At 38.1% G+C, this 26322-nt stretch overlaps 1 protein-coding gene across 3 annotated transcripts in view; it reads right to left on the bottom strand.

Annotated features, from left to right (window-relative positions):
- Positions 1-3873: 3873 nt before the first annotated feature.
- The window catches only part of UBE4B (ubiquitination factor E4B), a 43084-nt gene continuing 20635 nt past the window's right edge, over positions 3874-26322 (bottom strand). For 2 of the 3 annotated variants that reach the window (XM_075520162.1, XM_075520163.1), the window contains 21 exons: positions 25153-25294; positions 24536-24636; positions 23246-23360; positions 21230-21313; positions 19572-19628; positions 19082-19198; positions 18859-18957; positions 18258-18371; positions 17063-17261; positions 16688-16826; positions 14303-14402; positions 13424-13551; positions 12946-13044; positions 11856-12091; positions 10971-11097; positions 10527-10671; positions 9297-9431; positions 8722-8913; positions 6236-6410; positions 5612-5758; positions 3874-5192 (listed from right to left, as the gene is read on the bottom strand). In XM_075520162.1, the coding sequence (XP_075376277.1) occupies positions 5131-5192; positions 5612-5758; positions 6236-6410; positions 8722-8913; positions 9297-9431; positions 10527-10671; positions 10971-11097; positions 11856-12091; positions 12946-13044; positions 13424-13551; positions 14303-14402; positions 16688-16826; positions 17063-17261; positions 18258-18371; positions 18859-18957; positions 19082-19198; positions 19572-19628; positions 21230-21313; positions 23246-23360; positions 24536-24636; positions 25153-25294 (2713 nt within the window). In that variant the 3' untranslated portion in view covers positions 3874-5130. The remainder of the gene's footprint in view (positions 5193-5611; positions 5759-6235; positions 6411-8721; positions 8914-9296; positions 9432-10526; positions 10672-10970; positions 11098-11855; positions 12092-12945; positions 13045-13423; positions 13552-14302; positions 14403-16687; positions 16827-17062; positions 17262-18257; positions 18372-18858; positions 18958-19081; positions 19199-19571; positions 19629-21229; positions 21314-23245; positions 23361-24535; positions 24637-25152; positions 25295-26322) is intronic. The other variant, XM_075520164.1, reaches the window with a different exon arrangement.

The following is a 26322-nucleotide window of genomic DNA, read 5'->3' on the forward strand; positions in this document are numbered from 1 at the left end:
TAATAGACAATATGATTAATTTTACTTCAGCAAAGTTTGTACAGTGTCTCTTAGGAACAGTAGTTCCTGCATCGCTGTCTTGTGTCTACGGTTGGAGAAAAGAATAGTTCTAGTATGTTAATTTGGTTGCTTGCTTACAGAGCCTTGAAAAATCTGCTAGAAATGTTCAGAGAAAGTCTAGTTACGTGTTGAGAAAGAAAACCGTAACGGGCACATGACAGATGCTGTATAGCATCTGGGAGGTCCCTCACTGCAAAGGGAGACAAGAGGAAAATTCCTATTTAAATATCAGAGTATGGAGTTGAAAGATGGTCAAGTATTAAGGCAGTCCTCATCTAGCTGGTTGTGATGCCTTTTTAATTACAGACCTTAGGCATTTTATCGCCCTTTAATTAGACTAGCCTTCTCAATATCACTTTTGAAAGTCAGGTCTCCTTGGGTAATGTGGAATTAACTTATTAAAAAAGGTACTCAAGTGGAATTCTACTGCAGTGTTCTACCTGTGAATCCTGTTTAAAAAATTACTGTCCCTTCCCTTATAGGAAAGGGACCATTCTTACTCCTTTTATATGTTTCTGACCAATATCCTATAACCCTGCAAAACAGCAGAAACTGATCTAATTCCCTGCAAGCGTGTGTGCGTTGAAAAGGAATGTCAAAATTCTAGTTTTCAACAAAATACTCACATAATGAAGGTCTCCAGCACAAGAGAAGTGCTCTTGAGCATTATTATACCAGAAAAATGAGAGCAAATAGTACTGTGAAAAATTTCTTGCATTTATTAGTACAAACAAATATAGTTGGTTACTCAAATCACTGAGACATGCTCCCTAAAATTGGGAAGCTTGTTTAAATACAGGAAAGAGGATAGGTTTAAGCTAAGTGATAAGGAAAAGGAAGACAGCGACATTGTAGTGCAATGCTCCTGGGGATTGTTAGAGTCAATCTGTTGCTGACTACAGCAGCATTGTCATCCTGCTATTAACAGCATGAGGCTGTCCTTGCTGCCAGCAGGGAATAGTTGACAGAGATGTAAATTGTGCTATTACGTAAGTGTAAATTGTGATATAATAGAATCAATTGTACTGAATCGTATTGCTATAATATCAGAACTTGCCCTAGTAATTTCTCTAGTCACGTAGCTAGAGGGCAAATAGAGACCAGCGATACAATCTTGTAACTTCAAATTTTCCAAGAAAAAGCACATTTTGCCACATTTATGAAAAAGTTAGCCATTCCTGGGATAAGCAATTCACAGCTCAAAGCTATTCAGATTCTGCAGATACATGTGAATGTCAAAGGTAATTTGATTAATAGTTTCTGTGATCTCTAATATAAAGACTGTATTGTAATAGGGTTACAGTTGGACTGAAAAAGGTAAAAGACATGTTAGTAGGGGGAGGGGAAATCATAAAAAAACTACAGGTAGTATTAAATTAATTAAACTAAGAATTGTCACACAACTGATAAGCTTTTGTGGGAGATTTATTCTTAATCCAATATTAACTTCAGCTTTCCTTTTCAGTTACTCTAATGTCCACTATCCACTGAATGACAGGGTTTTGATTTGCTTTTGTACCCAGAAGACAGCAATATAGTGGTATTTTCAGTTGCTCATATTAAAATACATTTCATTATTCTGCCCCTGAATGCTGAATTTGGGAGAGCGTTTGTCTGAACTCACAGCTTTGAAATACTTGATACTAGTTCTCCAGATAAAGTTGTTTTTGCCAGTGTCATGGTTTAACCCCAGCTGACAACTAAGCCCCACACAGCCGGTCACTCACTCCCCCCCGGTGGGATGGGGGAGAGAATCGGAAGAGTCAAAATGAGAAAACTGATGGGTTGAGATAAAGACAGTTCAACAGGGAAAGCAAAAGCCACACACACAAGCAAAGCAAAGCAAGGAATTCCTTCACTCCTTCCCATGGGCAGGCAGGGGTTCAGCCATCTCCAGGAAAGCCGGGCTCCATCACGCATAACGGTGACTTGGGAAGACAAACGCCATCACTCTGAACGTCCCCCCCTTCCTTCTCCTTCCCCCAGCTTTATATGCTGAGCATGATGCCATATGGGATGGGACAGCCCTTTGGGCAGTTGGGGTCAGCTGTCCCAGCTGTGCCCCCTCCCAGCTTCTTGTGCCCCCCCCAGCCCACTCGCTGGTGGGGTGGGGTGGGGTGGGGTGAGGAGCAGCAAAGGCCTTGACTGTGTGCAAGCACTGCTCAGCAGGAACGAAAACATCCCCGGGCTATCAACACTGCTTCCAGCACAAATCCAAAACATAGCCCCATACTAGCTGCCAGCACAGCCACTTAGTGTTAGCCTTTGTATCTTGTGTAATATCTGCATTGATACATTTTCAAGTGATAAATGGATCCCATAATTAGAGCAGTTCAGTACTGCACTTTGCTATTTATATTCCTCAGGTCAAAGTCTGATATGATGGCAGTATAAATATAAATTCAGATTCTGAAGGGCATTGTTTTGATTAATATATCCTATGCCAAAGGTAAATATTTCTATTTCCTCACGTCAGACGTGGTTAAGAGAAACATCCTGAATTGGTTCAAACAAGCCTTTCAGTTGGTACAATGGAATAAATTAAAACGGGGGGGAAAGGATTTTCATTTAATACTTGGATTAAAAAGAGCTAGTTCCATACAGATTTTCTGGTAAAACATTTAAATTCACAACCCTCTTTGATACTAGTTGTAACACTTCAAATGTGAAGCATCAAGAGCTATTACAGAATAGCAGACCTCAAGCCCTGTACAGGACACACTTAAGCAACCAGCTTTTTTTAATTTAAGGATGGATTATTTCTGCTTGTGCTCTTCTCATTTTAAAAGACTGCTCATTGTTTCCACAGCATCCTTATTCACAAAAGGTGGTGGTGTGACTGATCTGTAATAGCTGAAGAAAATTAGAAGCATTTCTTCCACCTTCCCAATATTCATAGTCCATCAATAAAACTAAAAGCTATATGATATTAACTTGCAGAAAAAAAAGCCATAAAGTGAAACCATAGCAGTTTAATCATCCTCCAGCAACAAATATACACTGCTGAACAGTTGTCCTCCATCAAATACAGTATAAATTCTGGGATGTTTCTAGAGATTCCATGCTATAATCTTTAATAATGAGGTGACAGTGGAACATTTAAAGAGTTTTTCTTTACGTAGAAAATAACTACCTCTTTACTAAAAAAGAAAACACGCCTTGAAATGTATAGCTCACTGCATACCCTTATAATATGTTCAGAAACCACAATGGATTTGGATGCTGAATGACAGCTTGCAGATAAAAGCATAGCAGACTTTGTTCTGTGACTTCTGAAGAAGGAAGAAGGCAATTTGAACTTGTGGAAGGAGTGAAGGTTAAGGAACTATAAAACCAGTAAACAAACAAGTTTCCCTGTTCCAACAGTCCATGCAAACACAAGCTTTGGCATCTTCCTCTCACCCTTGGTGGAAAAAAACCCACAAAACCAAACACACACACACACTGTGGGGGGGAAACACCACCAAAAAAAACCAAACCCCCACCAAATCCAGAACCCCACTACATCTTCACATTTTAATTTAGAATTACTTGCACATCTCAAAGGTCAGCACTGGATTATATATAACCTAACCAAAATTCCCCCTGGAGACTGTCACCAACTGTCATGTAGCTATGAATAGGTTTAAGAGTCACCCACTTGGGAACATTCATTAGTTTGAAGCATTACTGATATCTGTGTGCACAGAAATTTTCCACATAATTTACTAAGTTATCTCCAGATTCTAAATCACTATCAGCAAACCTGAACAAAGCCACATAGTCATTTGTATTTTTTATACTTTCACTGTCACACTTAAAGGAAAGACAAAGGAAACGTTTTGTGTGAGTGTGTATCATTTATTGTAGTTCACGAGAGTCAGGAACTGAACAGAAGACACAGCGAAAAACAAATAAAAGAAAACCAACCTTTTTTCAGACTTAATTTTAAAACACTGTGGTTTCAAATCCTTTTTAAAAAGGAAATTCAAGTATCATATGCAGGGGGCAGTAATACAAAAATGTTTGTGAATATTTTTTTTTTAATTATTTTTTTAAAAATGTAATTCTACATTTCCTGCACCCTTTCTGCTTTGGTAAGGCCAAGCCATGGATACAAATTGGTACGCAACATAAAAAATGACCCCTGCCCCAAACTGCAGCCTCCAAGAATAAAAGGATCTCTGCGGACAAGTTCTAATGGCTCAGAACTGTCATTTAGCATATCTCATATCTGCAGCATTAAAATAATGGATTTTAGTTTTTAAGAAGTCACTGAAATCCTGGTATTCCCAAGCATCTCATCCATGGCAGCTGTTTTAACATATTTCCATCTCCAGGCTTTTCCAAAATACCAGAGTGTCTAAATCAACATAAAGAAAAGGGACTTCTCAAAGAACAGAAATTAAAATCCATGTGTGAAGTCTTAGCTTTTTCAAAATTATCTTTGTCTAACACCAATTAAAACCCAAATATGCAAATGTGTAATATAAAAATATGATCCCAAGATTAACACTTTGTTGCAGGCACAGTTATCGCACAGAATATGTTCTTTTAAGGGCAGGGGAATGATTCTGATTTTCACAGGGATTTTTTTTTTTTCTGCATTACAAAAAAGAAAAAAAAAAAAGACAGCAGTGCAGGTTTGATGGGTGGAAGAGGAAGAAGGGAGGGAAAGAGGAAAAAGTTACTTTAGCAGCAAAATGTCCAAGGTTCTAACCACAATCAAATTGACGGATATCTGGCTGTAAAAAATAAGGTTGAAGGGATGCTGCCCTGATCGATTCATCTTTGCTAAAATAATTCAGCTGTAAAAACTCCAAAATGTGACATATTGAAGGACAGTTTTGTAACATAAGCAACTTCCTAGTTTGTCCTCCATGTTATTGACCATCGTTATCACTTAAATATATGTACAAGAATTAAGCTGCTTTTCTCCTCGTCCACATGCTTCTGGACACTACTGCAAGTCAGTGCCAGTGGGCGTGCTAATCCCATCAACAGCTTTCAAAGTGTATCTGCTCCGCTATTACCAGAGCAGCCCACGCCCTGTTCTTCCCATCGGTGTTGGCGTGCACTGCAAGGGAATTTTTAATGGTCAGCATTCTGCTTGTCTCTCATCCAGGCTTGGATTTGCTCTTTAAGTTCTGGCACTAGTAGTGTAAAGAAGAGAAAAAAAAAAGAATTATCAGCTTAGCAGTTAAAATTATTTAGTAATACTACTGTAGGAAAGCTCCTCATGACCAATAGCAATTTCTTTTCTAGAAACCTGATCAGGAATATCTACTACTATTTTCTTCTCTATCAATATATTTTCTGCACAGCTTTGAGTAAATGAGTTACTCATTTACCTATCGTAACAATATCCTTTAGCCCAGTAGTTATGAAGGCAAGAGCGTGGGGGGGGGGGGTTCCCAGAAAAAGGGAAAACAGAAGGAATGAACTTTTGTGTGCAAGTTGAAAGGACTGTTAACTGAGGCCTCAACACTATTGTCTGAAAGTACACAGAACAAACTGCACACAAATTGCTTCCCCCCATCAACAGTTCCATTGCTAACTGTTAAACCGATACCTGGTTCCAGCATATTTTCCGTCAGCGTCTGACGATTGAACGGATCAGTGGAAGAGTTCAGCAGATGCCTTAGGATGATTGACCTGTCCATAATAGTTCCAGATGGCAGCCTCACAGGATCAGTCATCAGGGTGTCCATAAGTGGATCTGAGGGCACAAGTGTCTCGTCATTAAATCAAAGACAAGACAAGAGCTACAGATTTTATCTGCGCTCAAAACCACAGTGCGGAACTGATATTCAGGGTCCCCAGTCAGGTATATTGCTGAAGTTACAAAAAATGGTTAAAATGAGGAGTAGACTTCAGCCTTTATACTGCTTTTCCCTTTCTGAATTGGGACTAAGCATCAGCTATTTTTACCCTATTTTCAGATTTTGGTTTTTTTCTTACTGTTTTAAAGTACATGTAAGCAAGACATGGATGGGACTGGACAGTACAATCCCAGGGAAAACAAAGAAACCCTTAGCTTCCTGTATTTACTTAACTCTTTAATTGAAATAGAGCAGGATGCAAGGCTTCATAAACAATACATAGTTTCTATTAATATATACTCGTATTTACAATCAAGGTAACAAAACCAATCCCTCTTAACCTAAAAAGTCAGTATTTAGAAAACTCAACTTGCCTCTGAATTCATCTGGAGCATCACTGTAATCAATTTCTGCACGGGCATTCTTGGCAACAATTTCCTCCACTTTCTCTGCCAGCAGTTTGAATTTCTCTATTGCTATGGTTGACTTGATGCCAGCCTTTCTCATCTTTGAGATAACCTCCTCAAAGAGCTCTTTACTGTAGGACCTCTACAAGCAAAGCAGAAAAAGACAACTTTGCTGAGTTGTAGTATCCTAACATGCCATTAGAATTCTAAAGATCTTTTAATGCATTTTTAAAACTTCAGAAAGAGGGATCAATGAAACCTCAACATTACATCAGACAAATGTAGTATGCAGATAACATTTCATCTAGCACCAAAATGTCAACTTTGGGGTAGACTTATGCTTTTTTACTGGTCATCACTACTGTAGAACTGTTCAGGACCAAGAAAAAGGGAACATCCCCTAATCAAAATGAGTAAGGCACTCGGAGAGGCTGACTATAATTATTAGGACTGTTCCTTAGACAAAATATGTCTTACCACTCCTGTCTGTATTCTTGTTCTCACAAGTCTTGGCTGAAAATATAGCATAAAATGAAAAGCTTTTTGATTTCTTAACTTCTCTGATAATGTGCAAGGCAGTACTGGAAAAGAAGCGATTCTTTCTCCTAACCCAAACAAAAACAAACAAAAAACCCACCCCGTGATGTTGCAAAAATAGCAAGGCAACTCTGAGGCAGCTAATACTTGCTGGAACCTTGCCAACTGGTGCAGTAAGAACTCTACAGCTACACAGTACAACATTCAGAGAGACCAAACGCATATCCTATAGGTTCAACTGAAGCAAGCATCGCTTTCATGTGAAAAAAAAAAAAGTTAGGCAAGGACTTTTGAAAAGTGCTTATGTTCTACAGACACCATTTTCTTTTAAGTTCCCAATGCCATGTTTTGATATAAGCCTTTTAATAAAAATTGTTATTTACACTGCAGTGCAAGGCTGAATTAAGTGACAGAACAAAACACACTAAGTCTCACAGATTTCTATTTTCCTTGGGGATTTTAAAATGTTCAACACGGCCCTACTTCTTTCATTTACACTATATCGCACCAAGAAATACCATTCACTACTTAGGACACGCAGTGCCCACCCAAACTCCTTTCTAGTCCACAGAGGAGAACAGAACTATGGCAACACGCCCAGGGCTTTATAAACGTTTTCAGATTCCTTCTAATACGTGCTAGGATTTGCAAACGGGAGATGTATCAAAATGCTTTAGAGAGACCCTGCCATGATCAAGCAACTTTTTGTTTGTTTTGTGTTTTTTTTTTCTCCTAATACCAGTAGCCATTAACCAACTGTGCATTTCCTCGGTGTTTCTTTCCTGTCATTGACAGTTTCCAAGATACTAGTCACTCCCCCTCCTTTTTATGAAGGGCTACTTTGTTAATTAAGCTTTATTCCAGTTCCCACACCAGCAGGCTTGCTTCTTTTTAATCCCTATGTCATTGCTGTGCATTTTGCTGTGGCTAGCATCGATGAATAAATGATGGATAACATTCTCACTTTCATATATACCGAACAGCATAAAAAAAACCCACCTTGCATGCTCATTATACACATGCAAACACGTAAGGGCTGTTCCAGAAGCGTTACTGGTATTATCTGCATTTATCAGAACTTAAATAATTACAGAAGAAAGATCACAAGTTGCTCCGATACCTCTGCTTCACTAGACATGCAAATACAGCTTCATGTATTGTAAACCAGCTTCCACTAGAATTTCAAGTAGCCATTGAGAACATTTTTTTCCCCTCTACATTTTGAAAAGTTTGTATTATAAGACACAGGCAGGGACAGATGCGATTCAGTAGTCTGACAACTTACAAGAACACAGAGGCGAGCGATAGCTTATCTACCTTAAGAATTAACATTCTGTTCTGAAGACTACTTGAGGAGTTCAAAGGTGTCTCACGTATGTTGCGTTTTGTCAGTTCATTACACAGCCATTTAATCAAGCGATATAAAAAGGAATACAATTTGGAAACTGTTAAGTCTAGAGAATGAACTCTGGATTGTTAAATGAGGCTCTCATTCTCAGTCCCAGGTCTGCCTGTTTCATGTGTTCTTGATGAGGAAGGGGGGAGGGAGTCAAAACTCTTTGTACGCTTCAGTTTTCCCACTTGCAGAATTAGGACAAAGTACTGCTGCTAATTTACAATGAGGCTGTAGCTAATAAGCAACTAACACTCAGGAAATTTCCTGTGTGTGTGTGAAGTGCTATAGATGTTTACGTGTGTCTTTAGGTTTGCAAATCACTTTGAAAACATACCCATCTACAAAGAGCAGACAGAAAATGCACAGAGATGATTTGCTGAAAGAAAACAAATTGCAAGCATACATGACGGAAACTGGGCGGCAGCATACAAGTAAGATGAAACTCTTCTAGAGTATTCTGCAAAGTCCTGTTTGTCCACAGGGCTTTTGCCCTTCCCCATCTCATCTTTTTGGAGCTCACCTGGTCATCAGCGATTGCTTTAGCAAAGCGAGCACAATCTAGCTGTAGATAAATGTCAGTCAGTTGGTCCAACAGCTTCTTTGGTTCAAACCCGTATTTCTCCGGGTTTTCAACTTTCAGGTCACGGCACTTGGGGCCACACAGTTGCTGTAAGTTAAAGTTCAACATAGCAGCCAATCGCGGTCCAAGTTCCTACAAGACCAAAGTAAAACACAGATCACAGCATGAAGGCAGTGATAAAGATTATCATCACTAGATTTGCGTACAGCAAGATCAGGAATTATTAACAAATAAAATTATGATTTTGAAGGCTTGCAGGAAGTGTCTTTCCTTTATGCATGCTTTCCATTAAAAAAAATATAATGCAAACAGCTTCTGTCTAGAAGGATCACACCATCTCAGTGACTCAGGTAATGCTCTTGACATCAAATAACTTCAACAGCAATTAGATTTCAGTGAGTTGGAGAAAGGGGAGGAGAATGGAGACAAAGGGCTACTGAACATTTCCAGGTTATTATCCAACAGGAGAGATGTTAGAGAAGCTAGAAACCAAGTTAAATCTGAGCAGGACTTACAGGTCTGAGAAAAGGCTTTTGAACCTGCTTGGTAAGGATATGGAACATATCAACAGTTTCTGTTGCCAGGGCAAGATATGAACGAGAGACGCGCTCATCCTGAGCTAGCTGCGATTGCCGAGCCTGTTGCTGATCCTAGAAAATAAACATTCAGCGGTTACAAGTCCACAGAATTTCCTACATCATCACCCATCAAAACCTTAACAGCCACAATGCTAACATGATCTAGATAGACAAAAGAATGGACTGCAATTCAAATCCAGATGTGATACATTTTTTAATTTAAGGTACGGCTCACTTTTACTACCCAATACTAAAGTCTGCACCAATTTTCCAGAATTCTGCAACACTAAAAAATGAACGCAAATGATATCACAAGACTCCACGGTTATTGAGTCTGTTTACATCCTGTAACTGCTCCTCACAGCTGCAGAACTGGGTTATGCTTCCTTTCCATCCAAATGCCAATACTTCAAAACCAGCTTGGGATCTGAGAGTCAAGTGAGGTTCTCTCTAATTTATGCACCATGGTAAGTAATAAACACTCCACACTGGAACAATCTGTAGATGATGTACCAGCTCATTTTGTCACTGCAGTAATAGCATTACCTTGCTAGCAGGCACAAACAGGAAGAAAGGCTTCAGAAGAGCAAACCAGGATAAGTTTAACAAACAAGATCTTAATAGCTTTTCTTTTCAAACTCTTTTTTTTTTTTTTTTTTAATTTTTTTAAAATCAATAAACTTAGCATAAAAATACCTGACATTGGTGGGTCACCACACACAATTATTGTTTAATCAGGCTAAGGTCTGAGGTATAGGACTCTAATTGTCTGCATCAAATCTACCCAGGATCAATGCATTAACAAAATAAAAGCTTCTATTCCTTGAAGTCAATTCAACTGGCGAGCATCTTCCAAAACCTCCTTCAAGAAGGTTAAAGTCTCAGTTTCTCCGCTTAGAATTAAGTGCACAGTAATTTAAAACTTTATACTATTTCCACTTCACACCACACTCTTTGCCAGTCACAACATAACTACGCAGAATGATGTTTTTTGCAGAACGTCATCCAGAGTGACCACAGCCATACTGGCAAGCAAGAAAAACCATCGAGACCTGCTTCTCATGAGCAGCTCTTTGGTGCTGCCCCTTATTGAAAAGTTTTTTTAATGGTCTTGTATTAAAAAATTAAAAATAAGTAAAGGGCACTTTGAAAAACAGCTCTGTTCACCCTGGGCAGCAGGTCCCATTGTTCTTTATTCTTCATCTCCTCTTGCACTTCATGGATACGTTTTAGGGACTCCAGACTCTCATCCAGCAAGAAAGTTGTGTCATTTATCAGCATGTTGATGTAGCGAACAAACTGCTTCCCAGAGCTGAAAACATTGAAACACAGTTATCACGGCAGAGTAGATGGGTGTGCAGACCAGACTGCAACCCCAGCAACACTCCTTCTGCACTGCATATTTTGAGTAACGATCCCATTCCCCAAGCCAAGTTGATTGTGGTGTCCAGAGCTCAGTTTAGAAACACTCCAGTTCTACTGGAAGGGGCTGCCATTTAAAATACAATGGAAAGCAGCATCACCCATTCCCAATGGTAATAACCTCCTCAGGTCATTTGCCTGAGCAGCTTGCATGACAGTAAGCAGCATTAGACATGATTTCTTACTCACTTGAACTCTTCCATAAATGTACCATGGTGAGCAATATTCTGCCAAAGGCTTTTGAAAATGGTGCTGATGTGGTAGCGGATTGTAAACTTGTCATAGAATTCGCTAGTGGCTCCAGTATGTTCAACATCTGAAAAAGAAAACAGATCCCAGAACTGAAATCAAAACTCTTTCCCACCAGGATCACCTGCAATACACTGTATCTCTCTCCTGCTGTCTCCAATGTGATGAGCTTCGAGCACCAAGCTTTAAGAGATGAAATTCAATTCCCATTCAGAAGTCTCCATCTTAATCCCCATGAAAAGAAGCAGCACTGTCCATTTTCTAATCCAGAACCAACCTCATTTCGGAAGAAAAACCCTCAGAAAACAAAACTTTCTGTTCTATTCAACTCCACTCTGCTCTTCATCCCACAGTCTAAAATTTCACTAGTAAGAAAACTGTGGGAACACTGCAAAAATAGTTGTTTCTATGGGTGCAAAGCCCTTTTGAAGCATCCGAATCTACAGGACTAGCAAAACCTCAGTCAGAAGTTTTAAAATACTCCCTTACAAAACGAACAAAAACCTTCCAGTTTGGAATCTAAACACCACAAAAACAATCATCACATCAATCTACAGTGCTACAGCTGTCAGTGCACAGCAGCTTGTGTAAGGACTAGAATTCTCAAGGTTCCATCTAATGCTATTTCCCGCAATTCCTGAGCAACAAAGCCTCATTCTTACAAGACCCAAGATCTACCTGGGGTTTATTGGGGTTTTTTTTTTGTTTGGTTGTTTTTTGGTTTTTTTTTTTTTTTTTAAAAGGTTACAACAAGTAACACAGCCTTTTGCCTCATAATACTCATTGCTCAGTGTACATTCAGTGAACTATAGATGAAGCACTTACCCGTGTAAAACTTCATCAAGGAGGGGACTAACAATTTAGTGGAGAGAGGATGATTCTCTATCATTTCAAAGAACTTTTGTGTCCGGGGCTGAACAGCTGGATTTGTCATGAACATCACTTCCACCAGCTTGGCTACTAAATAAGGATTACGGATGTAGTTCTGGTTGCACAGCATCACAACAAGGAACATCACTATGTCCTGAGTACAGGGCTCATAAAGCACCTGAGGAGCATATCTGAAAAGAGGGAGATAAGGAAAACAAAATGAAAAACCCCAACCCTGTACTGTCTACAGAAGATTTATCATGTACATCAAGTAAGTTCAGATCACTCATTAGCAACAGGAAAAGTTTAGTCATTTTATCATAATTCCCCATCTTTCTCTACAGAAAATAGATTCTTACTCTTCCAAAAGGTCTTGCCAGTTGTTCCCTGGAAGCTGAATTTTAGCCTGAAACACTATCATATTCTTTTGTTGTGCATAATAGCAAGTTTGCTATGACGTACCACTGTAACAGCACCTCAGGAAGGCAAAAGCAAACACCTCCTCATCGCACAACACAAAGTCTGAATTTGAAGGTACATTTTCAGGAAGAAAGTGACCAGCTTCAGAACTCCAGGATTACATCTGAATAGTATTCATGCCTATCTAAACTGGTAAAACTATAAAATGCATTTTTGTACCAGCAAATTTATAAATGGGGGAATTTTCTACTTGGGGGAAATGGGGGAGGCTTCTACTTTAAAAAGCTATGACTTTTTAAAAATATTATTGTAGTGATGATTTAACATATCATGAGATCAAGTGGACTCAAACTCCAAACCATAAAGAAAATTCTTGGGGAGAGGGAACCAAAACACCTTCAACTTTCTTCCAAGAAAAAATTAGCTTAGAAGGGACTCAGGAGCTCATCTAGGCATTATATCTGCAGCAATGCCTGCCAAGGCCATAATCTTATGGCTGTTAAAAAACAGAACATTAACTATAGAACAGCTAGGAAACTACTTTCACACCCTAAACTTAGGTGCACACCACCTGTTACAGGGGTAAATGGTAGTACAAATTTCCTTTAGATATAACTTTACTTACTGTACAATAAAAAATAAAAATTCAGCAACATCTTCTACGTAAAACTCTGGCAATGCTGCAAATACTTTCGGAACTTCAGGAGTTAAAGGCAATTTTATGCTGTAGAATAAAAGAGACAACAGACAGACAGTAAAATAGCAGGGTTAAGTAGAAAGTGTCACGAGCTCTCCTATGGAATTCTCCTATGGAAACACCTTACAAAAGTTCTGACGCTGACTTTTTAAAAATCCATGTCAGTACTTCAAGCGTACTAAACTTACCCGAGGGTTGCTCCCCTCCCCCAACTGAACCTTAAACTATAAATAAGACATACATTCCATGCAAGAATGTATGTCACTGACATAAAGTAACAATCATGTAAGAATGCAGACACTGTAAAAAAAATTATTAAAATTCTAGAACTACTAAATTCAGTAAACAATCTAACATGATCTGAAATATCTTTGATACAATTTACACAGATAATCCTGACACTCACTTGGGATAGGCAGGGTCAAGAATGCGAAGCATCAGCTGAATCACCATGCCATAGAAATTCAGACATCTCCTGAGAAAGTTTTCATCCAGCAAGCCAGCATCTGCACAAGCCTTGCACCTCACCAGTTTCTGCGGAAGATGCATACAAAAATTAATCCAAGGCAAGACACCATAAAAGGAAGGTCAAGCCTCTCCAAGCCAATCAATATATCTGAATTTGACAGTTATACAATGCTGTCTTCTTAAAACATGCTCTTACTTGAAGAAAACAGGGCACTTAAGCCACAACATATCAAGAAAAACACACACATAATTCAGAGCTGCAGGGACAGAGGAGCCTTTTACAAGCTTTATGGGAACAATGCAAGAAATAACACAGGTATCAAAGTGGGAAAATGTGCAATTAAAATCATTTTGGTGATACAGCTCAGAAAATTTGTGTCCGTTTATACTAGGAAGACCTAAGCAGGACAGACCTTCAAGAGAGGACCCCAGCATACTCATCTTTGCAAGAATGCTACAGGAGATTGGAGACTCAAGAGTTCCATCTCGGGCACAGCTTGTGCACGCACAGCTACCCCGAACAAATCACAATTCCTTTACTTGTTCTCTCTCTCTCTCTCTCTCCAATAAAAATAGTATTTTCTTCTTTCTAAGTAATACTGCCCAGGTTAATCTTGGTGTTACTTTGAATTTTAAATTCACCATTAATGTTATATTGTATCATGACCACCATCTAGTGCAGTACTCACATGGTTCACAGATTCCAAACCACCATTTTCAAGAAGCATCAGTGGGAAGTTGCATTTAAACATTAGGACACAAAGTAAACAGACAGGTTGACAAAGGCATTTAGTTGAGAACTGAATCACTTACAAACCTTAAGCTGTGTCTTGCAACGTTTCAGCATTTCTCGATGCCTGGTAGCCAGAGGAGAATCCTTCCATTGACTTTCATTGTTTTTCAAATCTTCAACAGTCCTGAAAACCATATGCGATAATTGGTTATCGTGACTGAGGGGATGTGCCATCTACAAGGCATTTAACCTACTTATCTGCTAAATACCAAACATATGTTGAAAAGAAAAGTGGGGGAAAAAAACTAAATCATTTTCATAGGAGTTACCCATCATCGTAACAAGAAAAATAAATTAATTTTGTAAATGCAGACTGAACATCTGCACAGTGTGCATTCAAAGGCACTACATACACTAGCTCCCACATACATGCCTGTCAGACAAATCATAACAGTGAAAAAAAAATGAAACAGAAGGGATCTATCCTGCCTGACAAACTAATTTTATCCACTGTATTAAAAAAAAAAAGTATTTGCCTTTCTTTTTTCACACTGAAGTCTACAGTCACTCTAAAGGAAGGTTAAAAGGATGTCATTAAAATTAACCCTAAAATTAATCCTAACACAAAGAAGGGCTGATCCAGTTAACAATGAGATATTTAGAGAGCTCATTCACCTTCTAATATCAGAAAGGAAAATGGAAAACAGAATCAGCTAAGGAAGAAGGTGGCTGACAAGAGGACTTGTTAGAAACACCTTCCCTTTCTCAAGAACGGTACAAGTCTGCATCCTGTGTATCTTCCCACTTTTCACCACTGTAAATGATTTTCTGCAGTTTTGTTCTACCCTTCTCATGCTCCACTCCCCATAAAATTCAGGTTTGCAGAGAAGTACAATACATAAATAGTCTATAGTCTCCCTGTCAGCATAAGGACCAGTAAATCAAGGTGGATGGTATTACCACCCCTCCCTTACCCATCTTCTCACCCTGCCCCACAGAAGGAGAGCTTAAATGTACATTACACACACCATTTACATTAATAAATCCTACATATTCCCCTATCTTAATCCTTTTTAGGAAAGGCAGCTGATTATAACAAAACTCAATATACTGAACTATAGGAATACGGTCCCTTTTCATCCCTCCTCTAAACACAACTTCTTTTCCACATCAATCTCTGCCTACAGCAGAAAAATATCCAGTCTAATTTCTTTATTACCAAGACCTAATTACATTGCCCAGTGTTGCAAGCAACTAAGCAATTCACAGAAAATGCTGAACACTAAGCTCCTATTGATGTCAGTAAAAGCCAAGAGCTCTTCGCTGTGTACCATTAGATGGAGATTGCTGCATAAGCAAGTCCTTCACAACACTTCTAAATAAGGAAAAAGAAGCAATTCCTTTTTCAAGCCAAATGTATGGCTTATTTACAAGTAATCCACAGGCTGTTTTACAAGAAAATACTTCGTACTTTAAGATATACTGACTATTCCTGCTCCATTTCTCTGCAGCTTCCCAGGTTCTTGGCCTGCATGTGCTTTAATAACTAAAAATGAAATCACTACAAATGCAGTCCAAAAATCCTGTAACAAACTCATGGTATTACTGCCAAGGAACATTTACCAAAATGTAACAAGTGCAATTATAAACAATGGAAAATACTGATACAAAAATCTGTTCTAATTTTAACAGAGTATTCTTCGAGGTTTAGCAACTATAAAAGTCCATTTGAATTTATGCCAAGAGAAATAGAAATCAGCAGTATCTTCATGTCAACATCATAAATTTTATTTATTATTTTTAAAATGGTAAACCACATGTTGAATTACACGTACATCAACAATACTAAGAGTTTACTGCTCAAGGCTTCCCCCCCCCCCCCGAGAGTACGACAAGTTATCCCACCTCAGAAGCCAAGTGGAAAAAGGTAGAGTGTCTTCTGGGACATACAAACCAGCTCAGGCAGAATTAAATGTCTGGTTTCTGAAAACACTATCGAGTCACTGTAGACGGCTTATCAGACATGTAACTTTATATGCACTCCTACAGCTATGCCAAAGAGCCCGAGGCACCGATGTCCACACACCATCAACCACACCACAGATTAAGTTATAATAAACAGTGTTAAGTAATGTAATGAATCCTAAAATGCTCTGAAGATAATTCAATTATCTTTTAAATAGAATGGTCTTCTCACCAATTTGAGCTGCCTCGTGTAACTAATATCCTCCGTCCCACATTATTTGAATTCCTGATTCAAGCCACAGTCCCCGAATGTAAGCAAAAATCCATAAGGGCCAAAAGCAGCAGATTAACAAATAGTTAAGATGATCTGTACTCAGCAACAGTTTTACTCGAATTGTCATTCTAATTTCCATTAAGTTTATAGGCCTTGCCATCATGGTGACAAGATAAGATTGCTGGGATGCTAGGACTCTCAGATGCACTAGATAATTAACAACTACTAACCTGTTGAGTTCCCTGATGGCCCGCAGCCTACGTATGTACCGACGGCAGCTTGGCAGGATTGAGAGATGATGGGCATGCAGGGTTAAGAAGAAACATTCTGTTGGGAATTTCGGCTCAGAAAATGGAGACGGATCCCTGTCTGGAAAACAAAAACAAAAAAGCAGTATAGGTGAATAAATTAAGAAATGAACTGCCTTATCTAGGTGTGAGACCTTGAACTCAACCTTCTTTAAAACCAGTAAGAGCAGACAGCATCAAGAAAAAGCATTTAGAAATAGGAGAATTATTTGCTGGAATCAAGTACTTCCAGGTGCCTACAGTATCAAAAACAGAAGGCAGAGTAAATGCTTAACATATCTCAATAAGGGTACTCACAAAGTTCAGCAATCCAGGCTGTAACATCCTCCATTGTTGCTTTCACTCTTGTCTCATCTGTTGGGAGGTCAATACGACACCTGGGATGAAAGATGTACATGGGATCAACTGTTTCCAGCTTTATCTTCGTACTTAGTTGCTGTAGTACCCATAAGAAGTTGAGCATAAAGCCATCTGTAGATACCAAACGATCATCTGTCTGTGGGGTAAGAAAGGAAATAGTTGGAAGACATAAGCTTAGAAGTACAAGGGTATTTTCTGCTGCTTTAACAGTATTCAACATAAATGAATTATGCAAGTTCAAGAAAAGGCAGAAATCATGAAGAACATGGATCTGTAAGGAGACATTTGTGATAATGGGAAGGTCACTTACTAACTTACATATTATCTTCCTCTATGGTTCAAGTAGTCATTCTCAAGAACATTAAACAAAGAAGTAAAAGATGACCTAAGAAATTAAAAGGGCTTAAAAGGGCCTCTTTCAAGAATGGTTTGCCACAGATATAGACAGCAACAGAAGAGTTTCAAGTAGTTGCTGAGCTTCAATTCCTAAGTTTTATCTTAAGTGTAAAGTTTCTATTACTTCTTCACTGGCATTTCACAGAAATATTCTAGTAATGGTTCCAAATGTTTGCTTTTGAAAAGGGGACTTTGAAGACAACAATAATGCAAACTTCACTTGTTCAGGATTCATGCACAGATTTTATCACAGGAAGTGACTGCAATGCATTAATTAAACAATGGCAAAATAACATCCCTGCTGTTTCACTGCAACCATGCCAGTTCATATCTGCGTTCCTCCTTTTACAGAAACCATACAAACAAAGCCCAGCAACGTACCAGCTGGAAAATAAGTTTTTTAAACATAGCCAAATGGAATGAACAAAGCCCCCATAGATGGAGGGGGAAGTACACGGTTTTAAACATCTAATATAGAATCCCTGTTAATGAAGTGACATGTCAGTCTTAAGACAGGAAACAACATAAACTGATCAAATAGGTAAAATGGAATAATTTCAGAAATGGGAAATGTATTGAAAAAGATAAAGACTGATGACAGGGCTTCTTGCCTGTTGTAGTAGGCATTCAAAATTCTTTCCTCCTCCATTCAAGAGCCACCACTGCATGAGCCATCTAGAGTTATTTGTGCATTGACTAGGTCCACGAATTACAGAAGAGCGTTCCTTTTATTTACCTGCATTTGTGCCTTTTTCATGTTGGCATTGACAATAGCCGCCATGTAATTCAGAGCTGCTTCTCGAGTTTCACCATTCAGTAAAATACTATGTAGAATCTTGAAAAGTTCTTGCTGGAATTTCAAGTAAACATTCTGTCAGGTTGCACATACTTCTCAACATCACATTCCTGCTTTCTGTTGCTCCGTATTTTTATGGTCTACAAATTCCACAAAACTAACTACAACTTCTGTTATGGACTTACTGTCAACATTATATGCATATATTAGTTATGAAATTAGTTACAGAAAACATATATATAGACTAGTGCAACACACACTACTAATAGACTATGCATTTTTTTTACCCATCCTTTAACATGAACTATAATCCATGACTAGCTGTTCTGTTATTTTCTGAATTGGCTTACAGCTTTAGAGAAATATTTGTAGCACTAATTTTTTTTTTTCCTAATTCCCTTCAGCCACATCCTGACAGATTTTTTGTTTAATACAGAAGCTAGATTATTTTAGATTATATCCTTGATCTACATCAAGATGAAAAAACCCACAATATTTTTGCCCTTTTTTTTTTTTTTTAAAAAAACATGAGAACACTTACCCTTGCTAACTCCAGGTAATGTTGCAAAGACTGGCTAACAACCCGGGTGTTTTCAAGAGTAATTGCAGGCCCTGAGAAGTACTTTTCAACTACTTTGTTCTGAAAGTAGAATGAATATTGGCAAATGTATTGAACATATAGGGAAAGGAAAAAAAGCAAACAAAAACCAACCAAACAAAAACCCCCCACCACGCTACTACCAACATCCTTCAGTAACACTTACGTCATCTTCAGCAAAGACAGAGAGACTGAAGAAGGCTCCAAGATAGGAAAGTCTTTGCAGCTCTCTTCCTGCACCTGTGCTTAAAGATTTAGGCAACCACAAGGGCAAAGAGACAACCTAGAAAACAGGAGAAACAGCAAGTTAATCAAAGCTGCCATAGCAGCCATACCACTTTATCCGCACTGCCACCTTTCTGTGTTTGCCACATGCCCTCGATTCTTCAACATTCAGTCATGCTGACAGCTAATGTAAACATCTCCTCAGTATTTCAGCAATTTAAGCAAGTCTTGTTTGTCCTAGTTTTTCCTAAAGTCTCAGGGAAAAGGACTCCCTTTACCAGTTTACTTTACACTATTGTTTAGCATGAGATACGACAGTGGCCCCTGTTTAGAGTTCTGAAGAACATTATCAGTGTGGATCGCACGATATAACAACAACATAAGTTACATGGTTCTTTCCACTTGAAAAGCAGCAGACTGGATACACTTACCAAACTGCACATAGGGTGGGTTTTCCCAAACTTGATTTCACAAAGTTCACATAGTGCCTATAAAGAAATCCCAGCAAAAATTACTTTCGTGTGTAACTCCTAAGTAACCTGTCTGCAAATAGCAAGCTTAACATGGCAAACCACTGAAAGAGCCAAACCTTTTTCCCTTAATCAGTGGAAAAACTTCCATCTTCTACAATGGTGAAGAGGTCCAAAAAGAGCTAGAGCACACCCTGCTCCCATTTTAGCTTTTACATCTGTTCCAAGCTGTCTCAAAAAAGCTAACATGTCTCACAGGATAATAAATTATTGCACTTATTTCAAAAATTATCTGTGCAAATTGTTTGTTCCGAACATAACAATGCCTTTGCTGGACTCCTGAGCTGCCACATAAAAGTCAGTAACAATAATAAATAGAGCAATTGTTCTATACATACACCAAGGCCTTTGTCTTTTGAATCAGAGTGGAAAAATGTCAGATGAACACAGAAGCCAGAAACAAAGAATCCTATCCAAGATCTCTAACTCACTTTCAACTGCAGCACAGAAAAAAGAAAGCAGTTATAACAGACAATTCTGAAGACACAAAAATACTGTAGGCTTTCACATATCCCGCTTCTCCTGTATTTTATGCTCTCACTCTTCAATTATACTATAGCTATGTACTATAATACTATAAATACTACTCCATCCTTTTGGTGCACACTGTGCCAACTAGAGACGACCAAAACGGTGTATCATTTTCAAATAGCCCTTACTTGTAGCCAACAACCAAATTTGCACCAGTTCGCAATTTAAATTGGGGGGGAGTAACAGAAGAGCAGGAAAAGACAGGAGGAGCAGGAGAACCAGCAAAAATTGTTGGTTTTGGAAAAGTACCAGACTTGCTTAGCCAATTTGATTTGCAGCACACCCCAGTCCAGCTAATTTCCTGAAGTACAAATTAAACCTGAGATGTAACAGCCTTTTTTGGCATCATACACCAAAGATCCTAAAATCTGAAGGTGCTAGCTGACAATGCTCAATTTAGCTTGCTCTTTTGTGGCCAAGCATGCTTTTCAAAAGACTTTTTTGTTTTGTCCATAAAAGCAGTAGGAGGGAAGCAGATCTAGGGACTAAAGTATGTACCTAAAAAAAACCTAAAAATAAACCCCCAAACTTTTCAGCCAATAAATAGTCACCAAACAATAAACAGTCACCAATTCAAATAATTTTGGGTTTAATGCAATAGATTTTCGTTTCCCACATACAAAAGCAAGTCCAAACATTGGTATGGATATTGCGCTTTATCTCCCAGACTTAAACTGGGAGGAGCTTAGCAGGATTTTATAACCATCCACAGCATTGTAACTAGTATGCACGATGAAATCCATACATTTGATTAATCTTATATAAAGCAATACATATAAACATTTGCATAGCCCACTATACAAACTCTGTACATTAATAAGCTTAAGATATTATTGGCCTCAGACTCTACTGGATTTTTAATGGTCTTTTACACATCTCATACCACATTAAGCTTCCAACATAGAGTTTAATAGTAATCCACTAACCAAAGAAAGCACACAAATGTTGAAGTACATTATCTTGTATAGAATCTGCATAAGTTATCAGTAATCATAAAGAAACTGCTGCTAGAAATGAACAGTCCTTACCATAAGGGGGTATTTAAAATTGTCACTATCAAGGGAGCACTCTTTGGAAGCTACAGCCAGGCCTTGTAAGATGGGAATAAAGATCTGTAAAAGCAGAAGTAGATTATTTTATTCAAGAATAAGCAGCAATCAAATGACACTATTGCTGTACACAGCATGAAATGCCTGTTCACTCTTCAAAGACTGCAAGTTACACAAAAGAAAAACTAGGATCTTTAACATTTGTACCAGTTAAGCCTGAATGCTTAAGAGATTATTCAAAGCTAAAAACCAACTTGCTTGATATAGTGTAAGTGATGTATTGACTTGATGCCTGAGCATAACAACTTACCCATACAAACTCCATTTCCAAGCACTTGTATGTATATTTTCCTGATCACATTCTAACTTGTTTCCAAACATTTGCTTTGCAAACCAAACCACCCCAGAGACGTGTACATCTAGATTTGGACCCAAAGTTAACAGAGACAAGCTGAAGCTGACAAATAGTAATGTCAGCACGTGGACATGGACAAAAATCAGGTGTTGCTCCATCAGGTTCTCTGCATGTAGAAATCACATGGGGAAGCATACACAGATTTCATAAAGGATCACTGTGGAACCCTGTATGCATGTGTGCAAGCATATATACTATATACACCAGTGAGAGCACAAGTTCTGTAGAGGTCTCCAACAACCTGATTGCCCAAAAGGGTAATAATTTATTTGCCTATACACTTGGGGTAATAATATAGCTTTAATTTTGCATGTCATTTAAGCAGGTTGGTTTTGTGCTGGTAAGTTGTAACTGTGGTAAGAGTAAAGATAATAAGCAGCAGTCAAGGACTGTTATGAAAGAGGAAGTGACATGACAGGAACTTATTAATCAAAAGTAATTATACCCAATTAGTAAGTCCCAGTCACACAGCTCTGACAACTATACCCTCACAAAATAAACTAATAGTAATTTTGCAACAATAACAACAAGAGGTCCCACCAATTTTTAAATTTAAGTATACTGTGTTGCTTCTATGAAGAGACAAAAAAATATTAAAACATACTACAGAAAAGGACTATAAGGAGGTGGTTGTCTGCTTCAGCTAGAGGAATGGTTCTCTTCTCCAGGGTAGGTGACCTTTAACACCTTCCGTAACCACTTTTTGACAGTCTTAAATGTACTTTCAACTGCATGAACCTCTACTAAAAGGTGTCCAGACAGAGATATAAATTATTAAAAGGTACTTGCACTACACATAAAAATTAGCTAATGCCATACTTTTTCAAACTTGGAAGGACCAAATGTCATTCTGAAGGCCCCTTCTTTACAGCTAAGTCACATAATACTACAGGAGCGCTAATTAGAGACAATGACAACCTCACTGATCTGCTTTAACATTATACGGGCTAGAAGAAGTTTGCTACTTTGGGGTTTTAATTACTAGGCCCACCAGTTCCAGTTTATCATCTCAGTGAACTACTCTGACACAGAGAATAAGCCATCTAACGTTTCTCAGTCATCTCCTGTGTAAAATATGAAGACTTAATGGACTAGGATTTGCAAAATGCTCTTAGCACCTTACATGCAAACTATTAAAGTTGCAAAGAAGGGTAAAGATTGCAAGACAGGAAAAAACAACCCACAATAAAACTGAGTATAATTACAGAAGCTTGCCGTCTTACACACTCTTTTAGGATATTTTGTACAGAAGCACAGAGGGATGAAAATCCAAGATCAATCCTGTAGTATACGCCTGCATATTCCGAGTAGTTCACTTCAACATTACATAAATGTTCCCTGCTTATTAACAAATGCACTTTTAATAATTAGAACCAGCAAATAATGAAAGTCAGTCTTTTTCACAAAATGCTAAATGAGTTAAAACAAAAAAACCCAAACTCGGAGTGCTTAACAGGTTGCCAGCCCCTGAAGTAATAGGTATAGAACTGTGAGATGCAGAATAAAGCTCTGGAAATCCACTCTCTTCAATATTGCAAATCGTAGAATCATACGATATAATTTTTTTACCTATGCCTTACCTGTTTGAACACCTCTTCATCCTGATAAGTTGTTCTCACCAATTCTTGGATGAAGCCAAATGGGAGATTCCTACACAGCATATATGGTACCAGCAAAGACTGCTGCTGCAATGACCTTTATTTGTATAAAAAAATATAATCCAAAACTACTGATTATTTGCAGTAGTATTTGCAAAAATGTCAGAGTAATCACATCTAAGGATGTGCCAGAAAGCAGATTATCAACATGTAGACACACCTACTCCTTTCGGAAGTAACTAACCTTGTCTTCTCAAGTTACTTGTGGAAAGGTTATTCTGAAACAGATGCTGCTGCCAACATCACACTTTAGTTTAATCAGGCTGGAAGAAAATAACAGCTTCTGTGTAGTAATTGGTTCTCCCTTCTACTCCTCTCTAATGAAAAGACCCTTTGTTAAGCTCAACTAGTGAAGGAACAACATTTTTTATGTTTGTTTCTCCAGATTAAGAATAGAACATAACATTAGGCTTTTCTGAATTAATACAGTCACTACTTTTAACTGATACCTAGGATTTTTGAAAAAGTATCTTTTTTTCCTTATTACATATACAAAACTTATTCTAATGTCAACGTTGGTTCACATAAAGACAAAAATAATCTCAAATCACAGTGGATAACTGGTGCACCTTTAAAAATTATAGAAGTATTTTTTGGAAAGACAAATACTAAATTATGCAGATTTTAGTAAAAGTCACATATCCTATTTTAAAAACCTGTTCCAACTAAACAGGCTGCTAGTTAAACAACTGCTGTTGAAACAACTGCACTTGAAATCTCAGAGTCTTGATTTAGTGTAGAATGTCTACACGCAGATTTACATTACCAAATCTGCTGTGGTAAACTCTCTGAAGTAAACAAGTGCTATGCCACTTTAGCAGTTTTTGCTACACATTTTGATAAGACTGTTTCTCAGATGCAGCTCTACTGGTTACTGACTTTCACAGGAGTATTGCCCCAGCAATCTGCAAGTAAAACAATTTATGCATGAGGTAAGGCAGAAAACAGCTTGGTTAACTCAGCTCCCCCATTTAAACTGTTCAAATCAACTTGGATGATTTTACCTAAACAGAATTAGAAAACACTTAAACTACCCTCCACCACAGTAGGAGCAATAGTCTCCAATGGCAAAGCAATAAACTACTCCTCCGGCACATAAACTTATCCTGCTGCAACAACTGACCTTAGTTTTCTTATCTAATCCTCAGAAGAAAAAAAAAATAAACCTCCCAGAACAATCTTAACTTTCATGACTAACATCAGCCCATTTACCTTGGTTGTGTTAAGGATCCCTGTAGCACCAAAGCAGCGTGTGAAATGCACTGTGATCGGATGTTGCTCAGTAACTGGCTAACTGTTGGCTGGCTACACATCTGATAAAAAGAAAATGATTTTAATACAAACTAAAAGTATTCAGAGACAGAACAGACAGGAAATACGATAAATTTCCTTATTCATGCAGTATGAATGTAATATGGAAACTAAGATTAGCACTACTCCAGCTAAATAACTTTCAGATTATATATAATAAGTGGTGTTTGGTTGTTTTTTTTCCCCAGAAGCAAAAGCTTAAAGCAGAACACAGAATGCTGATAGGGAGCTGGTCTCACAAAAGTATGTTTTACATGGAATAAACTTGGATAAAATGCAGTAGACCAAAAGGGGAAGGACAGTTCCTAACACAGTGCTTATTTTAGAAGTGTAAAACATATACATGATTCAAATATGATGAATTAATAAGAGTCAAAAGGGACCTTATAAATGCTATAAATCTCTTTCTACAACAAAGCCATCAAGAAAGAACTATCAATTTCCACCAAGTTTCCCCACAAACAGTAAGAGGAGTGTCTGTGACGGCACTGCTACAGCTTCCCTCATCCGAAATATACCTTTGGTGCTTTTCTCTCCTCTATTCCAACTCTGTCAAAACACTCAATGAGGTAGTTCAGCATCTCTGTCTCCTTACAATTTTCAATGGTGAAGTGGTCACTGCAGGAATCAGAAACACTTGAGCTGCCAGAGCCTCCCATACTTTAAAATACACAAAAAGAAGAAACAAAGTATTAGGTACAAATCTTCACTTGTGCACAATCAAGTAATTCACTTGACTTCCTCCGTCAATTTTCTGAAGACTCCATCCCATCACACACACGGCTCAATAATTAAGATCATTTCTGAGATCTGTGAAGAGCTCTCCATTTAACAGCTTGTCCAACTCTGAAAGTTCAGCTGTACTGTAACATGACTGAAGAATCATTTATCTTATTAAGTGAATAAGTATCTGAAAGACAGCAATAAGGTGCATGACTTCAATGGGAATCAATAAATCTTGTTCTCCCATGGCAACACCGAAAATGAACAGCCTTAAGTTGTACCTGACATCAAAACTGTTCGGACGCTCAGGACATCACAACACTTCCATGCCATGATGCAACCTCTGCACAGTCTCTGTACACAGCATTCAAAACGGTAGAAATTTCACCAACTCTGTTAACGCTAGCCAACCCAGGGAAGGTAAGATCCTCCCACTGCAGAGAAGAGACCTTAGCTGATAGATATGGCTACAGACAATCACTTTCTATATTCTAAGGAAGGAGAATAAACAAAACAGGAGGCAATACATCAAAGCAACTGTTCCTTTTAAAATTTCCACAATAAAGATCATTTAATTTCAACTCAATTCATTTCAATTCCCTTAAAGTAAAATATGCCATTTCATTAAGTAGCACAGCCTGGGGTGGGGGGGGAGAACACTGATATTGTAAACACGAAAATTAAATCCACAAAAACAAAACCATGCCGAAGACGACAGAGAAATTAAATACAAAAGTGAGAACAGACCCCACAACTCTCAAACTCAGACTTATCTCAACAGAATTCTTCTCTACATAACAGCTTGGCAAAGCTAATTAAAAGCAAAATCCTCATTTTACAGAAGGGAATTAAGACAAGATATCTTCACTTTATGTAAATGGAATTAAAAAATAGCAGTTATGTGGATGGTCTACTGCTATTCCTCAAAAAAAAAAAAAGTCTGAGTACAGTCAGGGTGGATTTAA

The sequence above is a fragment of the Mycteria americana genome, chromosome 18, assembly GCF_035582795.1.
Source record: "Mycteria americana isolate JAX WOST 10 ecotype Jacksonville Zoo and Gardens chromosome 18, USCA_MyAme_1.0, whole genome shotgun sequence".
NCBI classification, from domain to species: Eukaryota; Metazoa; Chordata; class Aves; order Ciconiiformes; family Ciconiidae; genus Mycteria; species Mycteria americana.